Source organism: Ursus maritimus, unplaced genomic scaffold, assembly GCF_017311325.1.
Source record: "Ursus maritimus isolate PB19 unplaced genomic scaffold, ASM1731132v1 scaffold_2, whole genome shotgun sequence".
In the NCBI taxonomy this organism is placed as follows: Eukaryota; Metazoa; Chordata; class Mammalia; order Carnivora; family Ursidae; genus Ursus; species Ursus maritimus.
In genome coordinates, this window is record NW_024424452.1 from 96,711,456 (window position 1) to 96,724,730 (window position 13,275).

Genomic DNA, 13,275 nt, shown 5'->3' on the forward strand with positions numbered 1-13,275 from the left:
CAACTCATAGGGCTGCAGGCGGGGCTAATAAAACGCAAGGCGTCTATTCATACTCTCGCGAGAGGGGACGAAACAGACATCTAGAGAGGATGTGACTTTTTGCGACGGGAAAACGCTGTGGAAGTTAACGCTTTCCTCCCTGAATCCCAGAGGGATCTTGTTAGATCCGTAAATTGAAACGTAAACTTTAGAAGGTGGTGCTTTGCTAAAGTAAGCTACCACCGTACTTGAGCTCTTTACACCTTAGGGTGTTTGCATATCCTTCCCATTGGCCAGACACCGTAACCTAAGAAAATCAACTATTCTCACTGCTGAACTGGGAACTTCCCTGGGCCCATCCACGTACTCCAGTAGGTCTTCTAATCGTCGCCTTTATTCTCCCTCCCACGCTATACCATCTGTTTTGGTCTTCTTGAAGGACCAAAAAGGAAAATTGCTTCAGCAAAAAAAATTGGGTCACAAAAGCGGTCAAAAGAGGCAAAGCTTCCATATAACTTAGAGGTAGAGAGAGGCTTTTATAGTAGAGGTGAGTTTGCATATTTCCAGCGAACTTTTTACAGCTGCCCCCAGGCCCTTCTGATGATGCTTGATTCTGTGGATAAATCCACGCAACGCAGGTGTGCTTCTTCGGATCCAGGATGGGAAAAGAACAATGTGGATTTCTTGGAAAAGAGAAATTCAGAGATGTCTTTATTCCTCGTTCACCTGGGGATTCATCCTTCAAAACAGCTCAACTAGTATCTCCTTTTTGAAGCTTTTTACAGCTCTCTGTGTTATGTTATGGTTGCCTCATCCGCACCAGTACAACTGCCTTTATCCATTCATCAGGTATTTATTGAGCACTTATTTGTGAAGCACAGCCCTTGGTTCTAGGGATACAGGGTTGGTAAAGGTCACATAATCTAGCATTATCACGTGGCTGTGAAATTCAGTAGTTATGTACCTTTTACACCCCACCCTCTCTCCCCATGACAGTACTTGTAATACTGAAGGCAGGAATGGAGTCGTCTTATCTGTAAACCCAGGGCCTGAACTGGAATCCGACTGATACATGTTAGTCCTCTTCTCTCCTCCTCCTTATACTGCTACCACCCAAATGTAGCAATTGCCGTAGGCCCAGATGCTGACCTCATACTGCGCTTTCTGATGTGGCAAATGGACGTTTTCAAGTTACTGCATCAAGGTGGCAAGGCCAGTCGTCCGGCTTCCTTCACCTCAATGAGTCAATGTTTGCTGCAGTCATGAGCCTCGTCACGAGTGTCTGATTGTTTTTGACAGGTCTTTTGACTCGCTGACCATTCTTGGCATTCGTTTGCGTTCTGAACTATGACTCTTATTTCTCCTGGTGCAGTTTGGAAGCCCCATTGAGTAATTTCCGACCTCATTAAGTGCAAGGTTACATTCCAATGTACCCGATTCAGGAACTCCTTCCTCCACCCCCTTTCCTTGAGTATATATGCTGCCAAAGCACAGGGCACCTCACTCGCTGTACATGTAGCAAAGCCACTTGTACTTTAGGAATACGAATAAATCTTCAGGCTTTGACTCCCGTAGGGTTGGCCGCAGTAAGTTAGTTATCACTTTAAGAGAGTTCGCGCTTCTTAAAGTGCTAGGGCTTACGCTGCAAGAAAGTATCGCGAGATCTGTGGCCACCAGGGATTTCTCGCGATGTTTGGCCCGGCAAAGGGTGGCCATTTTGGAGTCCATCCGGCGGCCGGTTGCCCCGGCGGCGTCTGCCAACCTGCTGCCGGGACCAAAGCTGGCACCACGGGTGTCTGGCCTGTGGGCAGCTGGACCGACACGATGTGGCGGCTCCGCTGCAAGGCCAAGGATGGCACCCATGTTTTGCAGGGGTTGTCTAGCCGGACCCAGGTGCGGGAACTCCAGGACCAAATTGCCGCCATCACCGGGATCGCCCCCGGCTGTCAGCGAATCCTCGTCGGATACCCGCCTGAATGCCTGGATCTTAGCAACGAGGATACCATTCTTGGGGATTTGCCCATCCAGTCAGGTAAGGGAATTGAGCCCGGGCCAGGGAAAGCCCTGGGAGGACGGAGAGGGGCGTGGGGGAAAACAGATAACTAGTCTGTGGGTTAGTTGGGGGGTTTGAGAACAGGGATAAGGATAGGTTAAAGAACGAAGAACTCTGACGGAGGCTGGGGCAAGTGGTTAGCAACTCCTCGACTTTATATATGGTTGAAAGAGAGAGGGAGGGCCCAACCTATATGAGAAGCCCAAAGCCTGGGAGTCCCCCCCCCCCCCCCCCCCCCCTTGAAACACGGTCTCGTTTTGTTTTCCTTCTGCATCCACAAAAGTCTAAAAAAATAAGATCTATTTTCTCTGTCCTGATGGCTCTTTCCCCTGTAACCTGAAAGAAGATAGCAGGTCTGAAGGATTCAGGACACTTTTCTTTTTTGCTTCCCCTGTTGGTTTTTTCAATCACCTTCGTAAATACTTAGATAAATAGGTATACTCATTTTAGAGTGTGGTTTTACACATCCACTGGAGGCCCTTTCAGATTCTAAACAGTGGCAGTTGTTTCTGTCCAGTATTAAAACTCGAACAGCAATATTGATCATTAAAAGCTTTCAGCTGTTGTATCAAGGATCCTGTCAACACTAAACAGGATGGCTTTGTTAAGTTTCGGAAGATCGAGAACCCCCTAGTGGCCTAGTCTAGGGTAAACACTTTTTGGAAGAGTGGGCTTTTAAAATGCAGAGAGAGGAAGCCTTAAGGAAATTTTGTTATTGAAATATATCTGTTTAAGTAAGTATAAAGGTGTGTAAGCAGGGCTCCTTCACTGAATTGGAATGCAGCCTAAAATGTTTTTCTTTGTTCTGTTTTCATCTTTATGGAGATTGAGTGAACAAGAAGTATTACTGGTTGCCTGTTTGTAAAACTGTATTCTCCCTAGTAACCCAGTTTATACTTCAACTCCTTCTGTTTGTAATTTACAGACTTGGCTAGTGAACAACCAGTTTCATCTGTAATTTCTCTGCAGTTCTGGATTTGTTTTATTTTTAACAGGCGACATGCTGATCGTTGAAGAAGACCAAACCAGGCCCAAAACTTCACCTGCATTTACAAAACGTGGTGCTCCTAGTTACGTCAGGGAAACTTTGCCTGTGCTTGGCAGAACTGTGGTCCCAGCAGACAACTCTTGCCTCTTTACCAGTGTATACTATGTTGTAGAAGGAGGAGTCCTGAATCCAGCTTGTGCCCCTGAGATGAGACGCCTCATAGCACAGATTGTAGCAAGTGATCCAGACTTCTATAGTGAGGCAATCCTGGGAAAAACAAATCAAGAGTACTGTGACTGGATCAAAAGGGATGATACTTGGGGAGGAGCTATTGAGATATCAATTTTGTCTAAATTTTATCAGTGTGAAATATGTGTAGTGGATACACAGACAGTAAGAATTGATCGTTTTGGGGAAGATGCAGGATATACCAAAAGGGTCCTGCTTATATATGATGGCATCCACTATGATCCGCTTCAGCGTAACTTCCCTGACCCAGACACCCCACCTCTGACCATTTTCTCCTCGAATGATGATATTGTTCTTGTACAAGCACTGGAATTAGCAGATGAAGCCAGAAGAAAAAGACAGTTTACTGATGTAAACCGCTTCACCCTGAGATGTATGGTATGTCAGAAGGGATTAACTGGACAAGCAGAAGCAAGGGACCATGCCAAGGAGACAGGCCATACCAACTTCGGAGAAGTGTGATCTATGCATGATGAGGATTGCCGCCTACTACCTCACAGATCCAGAAGGCTCTGGGTTTTCCAATAAGCTATTCATTACCTTAAAGAACAAAAGGACACAATGCTTGAACCATCCTTTTAACTTAAAACCACTAAGACACTGAAATTCCTTGTTAAGATTAAAATTAGTGTGCAAGTTTACAGATGTGTGTCTACAGTGGTGATACATACCCTTTCTCTGCTGGGGTGACAGAACAGGTGGTCCTTGCCACCTACTGACACTAACCCGAAGATTTGAATTTTAGTACTATAAACTAGCACCCAGCAGCATTAACCTATAGAAGAAAACAACTTCATATTTTGAGTAATGCGGAAGGCCTCCCTAGAGGCCACTGGACATAAACCACAATGTCTCCATAATTGAGTCCTTTTAAAAACTGATTGAGTTAATAGTTTCTAAATTATGAATTGATTCCTCAAATGAAGATACTCAGAATTGTCAAAACCGATTTTATATTACAATTTGGTAGACTTTATAAATGTGTACTTAACCAGTTATAAGTACATTATAAGCAATTTTTACAGGAATGAGTGTGTTCCTTGAGAATGACCTAAGGAACTGATAGTGCCCAATTTAGGATTTCTAGTGTATAAAAGTAGAATGTATGAGGGAAAAGGTGCCTGAGCAGCTTACTAAAGCTTTAAAAGACCGTTGGCCTCGTGTTTTAACACAACTCATTTATTGATGTTTGTTACGTTAGATAAAAACTTTAAATTAAGCAGGGTATTTATTTTTTAATTGAAGTTTCTTGAAATTTGAGTGCTTGATTTTTGGTTTTTTTACATAAAGATTTGTCTGGAGGAATTAACTTTCCTCAGCTTTTTCTCCAATTCCTAAAAAACAGCCTTTGTCTAAAGTGATAATGCTGTGCTTTGATTTGGTTTTTGTGAGATCTTTTGCTTAACTAAGCAGTATTTTTTTCCATGCTAGCCTTATGTGGCCACTAATGCTCTTTTGAATAATTTCACATTTCTGCAAATTAGCACTTTGCTTATTTACAATCTTTGACTTTTGAAGAATTTTAAAGTAGTTGGGATAATAACATTGACTGAATTTGTTTCACTTCCAAAATACGACAGTTTTTAAATCCTTGCCTTATTCAGCTTTTTTGGAATTCTGCTTCTTCCTAATATTAGCCATGTAGTCATTTGCTTGGTGGGCCAAACTGCAAGGCACACCCTCTAAAATTAGCTTCATAATGAGATCTTCCAGATAAAAGTTTTCTACCTCTTTTCTTAATTCTTCTGAAGATCAGGGATGCTAAATTATAATTTGTTACGTATTATTGCACAAAATGTGAAGAGGCTTACTGTTGTGAAGTTTTGTTCTCTTGGTCTCATTTTCTGATGAAGTATCTCACTTACAAAACCAATGGTATACTTTAAAGCACTTCTGTCTCTTTCAGCATATCTTCTTGACAAATGTTTTAAAATTGAGATTTACTTTTAGCACTTTCACTTGGTGGAGGTGGCCATCTAAAATTAAGGAGCATGTAAACAATTTATTGGACAAGTTCTTTTAAGGAAGAATTCACAAAGTATGTTTGAAATCATTAGGTGACATTTCTCGAGTACCTATTTTGTGAATAGCTGCTTTAGGCATTATAAGTTATGGTTTAAGTGTAACTTAAAAGTGTTTAATTTTCTATTTTACTGAGCCTTAAAAATAGCACTTGTGAGCTTGCGATACTTAACGTTTGGCAATCATAATATGTACAAACAAATATGTTTGAAGATCTCTTTGTACCTGGCTGTCATTTTGGTCAGAAGATTTTTGTATCTCTTAGTTCCCCCAGAAAAAAACTACATTTAAAACTAGCAGTTAAGAGTATATCACTGGGTAACACCCATCAAACTTGAGCTTTACACGTCATCATTCATAAAGCTTGCCTTCCTGTGGTAGGTACTTCAGGAGCCAAACTTGACATTTGCTTACTGGAATTTTAGAGAAGTTTATTCATGTAACACATATTTATTGGGTAATTTATAATGTACCAAGCATATATTGGTATGTTTTCCAACCTAATTTTCTGTCACTTTAAAATTGAGTATATTTTATCTACATTGGATTAATTTAACAAATAGAAATAGAACCTGATATTTTATCAAATTAAACCCCTTCATTTTAAGTGTTTTTGTTTTCATATTTAAGCTTATACTTCTATAGCAAGTGTCAAGTATTTATTCCGGGGATCTTACTCTATTTTACCTGTTACCTAGATTGTCCATTCACCGACTGGACACCAGTAACTCATTCAAATGGCTCTCAATAATGAGTTATAAATTAATTAGTTGCTGAAATTCAGCATTAGGACTTGAATGTTCTGATCATGGAAAATCCAAGGTGATGCATTATTTGCAGACAGTTTGATTTAGTTATTGAGGATTCAGAACCTAAACTTGTGCTCTTTCTAAACTCAAGCTTGTAAACCTCACAGAATCTAAAGATTTTTTTTTTACTGCACTTACTAAAGTCTTGAAATTAGTTTATTAATGTGTGTAAATTCTAGTCTTCAGAATTTTGAAAACTATGGATTTAGTACTTGCAGCAGGATCAAAAGAAACTTTTTCTTAAATTTGCACTTGAGCAGAATGAAACCCTTCTTCCTATTTATTTCTTTTTTGAGTGCCATATAAGAATATTTTTTTAATTCAAATGAGGATAGTTTACACTAGTGGCTGAATGAATGAAGATTGCGCTTTCCTGTCCCCCACTCCTCTTTTCTCTTATTCTTCTTTCCCTTACTCCTCTGGATTTAGAGATCCGGTGTAGGGTGGTGAAGATGCGCTTCTAGGTAGAATGTTTTCAGGGGTTAAAATTATTATTCCTGGGAATTTTGTGATGTGATAGCCATATAAGGACATTAGTGTGGTACATCTTTTGTTAATCATTCCTAGTTGATTTCTTAATTATTTCCCATGAAGTAATATTATTATTATTTCCATGAAAATGAGCGTAGTCGAGGGGTACCCTTGAAAGTTTGGCTGCTGGTCAGCTTGACCCTGTTGGCGAAAACTAATATAATCATGCCAGTTGATTATTCCTTGAAGTTCAAGCCCCAGCAAAGTCATAATCAGGAATGCATTAATGTGTTATCTCTTTATAAATGCCCCTAAGTGCCCACGCCCAACTTGCTTATCTAGCATATGCTTTCTGTCCTGTGTAGGCATTAAAACATATATGTTGCAAGTTGCCCTAGCTAAACATAGTTTTCTATGTCTTTTTTGAAAAAGTCAGAATAAGGAGTATGTAAAATTAGCAGAATAATTGTTTTATGGATCAGGTGGCCTTCTTAAACTTTCATTATGTTAAGATTTATGTTCTTTCATGTGTTGAGACACACATTTGTTATTATTTGCAGCACTTTAAAAAAATATGAAGTAAAAGTTTACATGTTAGCCCTCTCCAGGGGTCTTGTTAAAGGCATTAAAATATAATTCTTGAGCTGCTAACAATCAGCTCTTCTTAATCAACAATTGCCATCAATGTATAGTGTATCCAGTGGTACAACATTCTGGTTTTTGATAACAGTGGAACTTGATTTCAGTAACAGGAGCATGCTCTGTGCCCTAGCATTCAAAAAGTTACCTGTTTCTATAATGTGGTTGTTCTTTCTCATTCATTGTACAGTGCAGTATTCAAATTTGTCCTTGTAGCACAAAGATGACTATAACAACTTGGAAAAGATTAGATTCTCAAAACTCTTCATTTGTTGTTTCTAAGCAAACTTACTTTAAGGGAGCTGATTTTTTAGCCTTAAAAGTGTCATTCTTAAGTCTAAAGTGAAACACTTGATTTGAATAAGCTGGTTCATTAAAAATGTTTTCTTACTAAGAGTTACAATATTTCAACACATTAAATTCAGTTTAGAAAGACTATAAAACATGCCTGATTGTAGGAGAGGGTTTTATTTATTTTTTTGTTTTCTAAAAATAAGCTGGCATTTTGTTTACAGTGCTTTGAATATTTGATTTTGAAGAAATTGTTACCTTGATACTGAGTTGTGGGGTGCTGAGTTAGGTCTTGGTCCATATGAATTTAAAGGAGATTGCTATTTTAAATTAAAGAGAAAGGGGGATAAAGTACCACTTAAACAGAAGAGATCCTCAAATGGATACATTCCTTAGTCATGAATAACGCTTTTTGAAAAATGTTTCAAGCAATGGATTGTGTTCTCCTAACTCTCCTCACCCGTTTCTTGGCATGGACTGTAGCAGGGCCATACTGAGAAGCATGTCATTAATGTATAAACCATGAATAGAAGCGTTTTGCTATGATGCCTTTTTATACTTCTCTTTTAAAAATACCCACATCTAGGAGCTTAGGGATGTGAAGATGTGATTTGGTTAAGTTGTAGGTAAGAGGTTAACCTAAGAAAGGTTTAGAATTTCTGCTAAGATTACATGAGCCTGATCTTAAACCTGGTATAGGATATGCAGTAAGTTGTAGCCCATAAGTTACTTAAAAGGACCAGGGCACCTAATTCTTGTCAGGTTTCCAGTTCACCTTGGTGTCATTCATGACTCAGGCTGCTTACAGGAAATATAATTTCCTTAGCAAAGAGTAATTTTTCCCTTTAAAGTAGTATTGAATTCCGCTTAAAATGCAGAATAAATATGTATAAGTTTGTTAAAAGGGATAGAGAGTGACAGTCCTCTATTTCTTTTATTGGTGGATTGGAGGCGAGGTGGAGATTCCTGGGGCAAGAAGGAAACCACGAATTGTCAAATTTAGAGCTTAGAACATGACTTGAAAAAGTAGTAGGTAAGGGCAAAACAGAAGGGAGTTCTGTTTCTTGGCATATTTTTCTTCATTAAGATGGACAGTGTTTTTTTTTTGTTTTGAAAGTGTTCTGTTGTCTATTTGCCAGCATTTTTTTCAAAGTTAATGCACTGCTGCTGCGTGGGAGATGTCTTACTTCATTTTGTACGACTCTAATGTGATTTTGCCATTGTCAGTAAGATGAATGTATTTTATTTAAGAGGTCTGTGATTTTAAATACCTAATGCTGTATGAAGTGACTTGTTTTGAAGGAATAAATGAAGTGAAAATATTGTTGTCTGAGCATATTTTGGGGTGAGGACAGAGGACCAGTGAACAGCTGCCACACTCAAGTTATGTGTTTATTACAAAAGCTAATGGACCACTGCTTTGACGAGGGTATCAGCACCTGCCATATCTCACTCTGTAGGTGGAATCTTAATGACTTTGACAGGAGAAACTGAATTGTTTCTTTTTGACACCACAGGGCATTTGAAATTTTCCTTCCTTGGCTCCAAATTTTCTGGTACGCAGTCAGCTCCCGAAAGGTATAAAGTCATGTCTGTTGCTGAGTAATTGTGGGAAGGCTAAATGGTACCTTTCCGTTTATAATAGACTAAGATCTACGTGAACTTAGATCTGTTTGGATACTGCAACATCTCTGTGGGAGAACTCTAATCTTATTTGAAACAACACTGGAGTTATCAGAATTGACCAGAGTTTAAAGTCTTAACTTGAACTACTTATCCTTTCCTTCTCATTGAAGCTTAAAAATTCTGGAAGTGGAACCATGATGTAATCTAATCAGTTTGTGCACAAAACACACTGGGGGGGGGGTGTGGTCAGCATAAATCCAACCTAAGAATAAGTCAAGCCAAAAACCTCATTAAAAGGTCTGTGTGGAATCTCATGGGCTGTGTGATGGCAGCTTGTTGAACAATTAACAGTACCCGTAAAGTAATGCTTCTTAAAATGTGCTCATCATATTACCTAGGAACTTGTTAGAAATGCAAATTCTCAGAAATCTGAAATAAATGAGGCCAACAATCTGTTCTGATTCTGATGCATGATAAAGTTTGAGAACAACCGTTATAACCACAGTTGTTTAAATGAGTCCATATCAACTTCCAGAGACTACTGATGACTTAGGTCAGTCCTATGTCCTTGGGCTCATGCAATCCCTTTTCATCCACTACTTAAAGACTGTTATTAAATTGACAGATAATATAAATCCAGAAGAGGGGCGCTTGGATGGCTCAGTTGGTTAAACGTCTTCCTTAGGCTCAGCCCATGATCCCAGGGTCCTGGGATGGAGCCCACGTGGGACTCTGCTCAGCAGGGAGCTTGCTTCTCCCTCTCCCTGCCACTCCCCCCTGCTCATGCTCTCTCTCTCTCTCCCATAAATAAAATCGTGTGTGTGTGTGTCTGTGTGTGTGTGTGTGTGTGTGTGTGTGTCCAGAAGAGATTGATAGTACAATGAATGACAATTCAAAACTAAACAGGCTGAAAAATTGCAGGATTGAGTATTCATAAATGTGAAGCCCTGCCCTGAAGTTCTAAAACAGTCTGTTATGTGAGTCCAGCACAGGTAAAACCTGGCTCTGAAGTTGATGTGAAAGAAATAGCAATAATATTTTAACTCGAAGTCTATCCCAACAGAGTGATGTGACTTGGGCCACAGAAACAGTTGCATTTTAATAGTTAAAAGATCTAGAAAAAAAGGAAGCAATAGTATTAATGTATACTACCTTAGTCACGTTGCATTGGGGGTTTGGATGAGGGTTTTACATGTAAAACATAATGAAAAACTTGTGAGACAGCCTCCTGCGTTGTGAGAAATAGAGCTAAGAGTCATTAGGTCCCCGATATCTTGAAAATTTTGTTGCAAGGGCTAGTTATGAAATACATAGAAAGTTACAAAAAGAACTTCTTCCCTAGGGGAAAAACAATTTTTCTCTGTTTTGTTTTTTCCTCTTTACCGTCCCATTAGTGTTTAGAAAGGAGGGACTTGTACTGTTATTTAGTAACCCAACAGAGGCTGCAGAGCAGGACCCCCCTGCTTGGCAGTAGTATATACTGTGCTTATCTTACTCTATCTCTAAGCCGAAAATGAGAGGTTCAAAAATGGAAACGTAAGCATCTCAAATACTTTTCCTATTTAAAAAATTTGTTCTAACATGGATTGCCTTTGTCTCTGTTGTATTTATAGATAATTTTGAGGGTATTTATCTGATGGAATCAAGTGCCAGGGTATCATGAACATATTTCCCTAAGCTCACTAAAGTTATGATTTCCCCATGTGTGAGTTAAAAAAAAAAGTCAAGAATTCGTGAGCAACAAGCCTAGAACAAATCCTTTCTCTGCTTTTGTGACTGCCTCTCTCTTAACTGCTTCTCTGCCTTTCTGTCCTCTAAAATTCCTTCTACACCAAGAAGAGTTTTCTGATCTTACTTGATGGCATTTCTCTGCATTCAACTGATGGGCTTCATTAGTGAATCTTAGGACCTTAGAGCAGGTGCCACAGTGACTCGGCCATGTTCTAAAACCCTGCAACTGAAGAATTGCAGTGGGTTGAAAGCTGTGAATTTGAAGTCTGAAGCTTACTGAGGCTTACTTCAGTCAATGCTGAAGTTAAATACAAAGTATGGACAAAATTATTTCCGATAATCCCTTAACTGGCTCATAAAGTAGAGCATAGAGACATCAGCACAACAGTAAGTCCAGCAGAGCTAGTGTCGAAAGAGTTCATGCTCACTCCTCCAGGACAGCTCTCTGAGTTCCCAACGTACAGCAAGGTTGGTTCACTACATCCCACCCCTTGGTGGATCCCAGATTCCAATCCCTGATCCCCTGCTTATGGGAAGCTGTGAAAAGCACCGCTGAGGATCTCAGCCACTCATTCTGGAATAGAGAAATATCTCCAGGGGGAAAGTTGTCCCAAATGTTGTGTGCCTCATACCTGACTTCTATCCTCATCCTGTTCCCAGCCTGGCAATTCTTCAAATTCTTCACTATATTTTAAATCCCCACAGCTTCAGCAAGGGCAGTTTGTCTAAATTACCTAGTCCAATGTTACAGGGTATGGAAGTCCTCAGCAACACCTTTCACATGATAATCAAGAAACAGCTGCCATAAAATCTGTATTTTAAAAAAGGGGAAGGAGGAGGGGAAATCTTGGAAATATCAGGTATGAAGAAAATGATGTAATAATACAATTTTTCTGTCATCAATGGTGGGGGGATGTAATAAGAATTTGTCAGTGTTTATTTTAAATAGTCCAGAAGGAAGAAGGACTTTTTCAAGTAACCATGATTACTTCTGGCGCAATTTGTTTCAATTCTGTTGGATATTTATATTGAATTAAGTAGAAAATGTGTCCCTTATGGAATAAGAATAATTGTCTCTAGCCATACCACCCTGAACGTGCCCAATCTCATCTGGAATAAGAGTAATTTTTTAGAGTCTATTATATAGGATATTTCACAAAATTACTCATCCTGGGGCGCCTGGGTGGCTCAGTCGTTAAGTGTCTGCCTTTGGCTCAGGGCGTGATCCCAGTGTTCTGGGATCGAGCCCCACGTCGGGCTCCTACGCTGGGAGCCTGCTTCTTCTTCTCCCACTCCCCCTGCTTATGTTTCCTCTCTCGCTGGCTGTCTCTCTGTCAAATAAATAAAAATAAAATCTTAAAAAAATTTCTCATCCTAATTGTACATGGGACATTACACCTATTAGAATTCCAAACTTTCTTCTATTACGACCCAACTCTCTTGCATTGGAATTGATAAGTCTTTCTCTTAGGAATTTTATTGGCTTGAATTACTTCTCTTGGAGCTTGAATATTATGGAGTAAACTGATCAAGGTTTTAAACCAACAAAGCTATGGAACACATTCTGAATTATGTTTACCTTCTGCCAAAGTGACCCTTCCCATTAGATCCAGACTTTATGATCCAGCCTTATTTTTCTTACTTTTAATCTCTAACAATGAAGACTGAGAAAATGATCTTGGATTTGGCTAGAAGCAGCTAAAGTCATAATTTATCTGTGATAAATTGCTAAGCGGTTTAATTTAACAAGCCCTATTGAGCTCTTTCTTGTGTGCTGTCAAATGCCTTAGGATTTGACAAGGATCGTCATTCATTCAATAAGCATATTTGAATGCTAAGTTTCAGGAACTGCCCTAGGTGCTGGGTATACATGGGTTGGGGGGACACAAACAATGCTAGTAAGAATTAGAAATACAGGTGTTATGAGGAGAATAATGGGGGGGGGGAGAGTCTAATTAAAAGTGCTGAATCTGGAAGGTCTTTTTGAGAAAGTGACTAAGTTGAAACCTGAAGCATGAATAGGAGTTAGTCATTTGAAGAGTAAGAGGAGCATTTCAAGTAAGGGGTACAGCATTTGCAAACCCTATATTGCAGGAGGAAATGAAACATTTTCCAGGCCAGTCTGGCCATAATGTGATAAACAGGACAAGAGGGACATTAGATGAAGTTTTTAGAAGTGAGCAAGGATCCAGATTTGCATCATCGATAAGCTATATTAAGCACTTACCTGAATACATACTCACCATGTTTTATTTGCCTTCATTTTGTATGTGTCCCCAAATAGTTTGTCCATGAGGGCAGGGACCGTTCTCCCTTATTACCATTGTATTCTCAGCACCTAACAAAGTACTGGAAACATAGTGGATATTCGTTACATATTTGGATGAATGAACATATGAATGAATGGAATCAATATG

The 13,275-nt window shown here is 39.4% G+C and overlaps 1 protein-coding gene across 3 annotated transcripts in view; it reads left to right on the top strand.

Annotated features, from left to right (window-relative positions):
• Window positions 1–1,668: 1,668 nt before the first annotated feature.
• Window positions 1,669–13,275, top strand: part of YOD1 (YOD1 deubiquitinase) — a 31,197-nt gene continuing 19,590 nt past the window's right edge. Inside the window, exons 1-2 of one of the 3 annotated variants that reach the window (XM_008685075.2) lie at window positions 1,669–2,011; window positions 3,028–8,823. In XM_008685075.2, coding sequence (XP_008683297.1) covers window positions 1,669–2,011; window positions 3,028–3,731 — 1,047 coding nt within the window. In that variant the 3' untranslated portion in view covers window positions 3,732–8,823. Of the gene's footprint in view, window positions 2,012–3,027; window positions 8,824–13,275 lie in introns of those variants that run through there. The other 2 variants (XM_040636401.1, XM_040636400.1) reach the window with 2 other exon arrangements.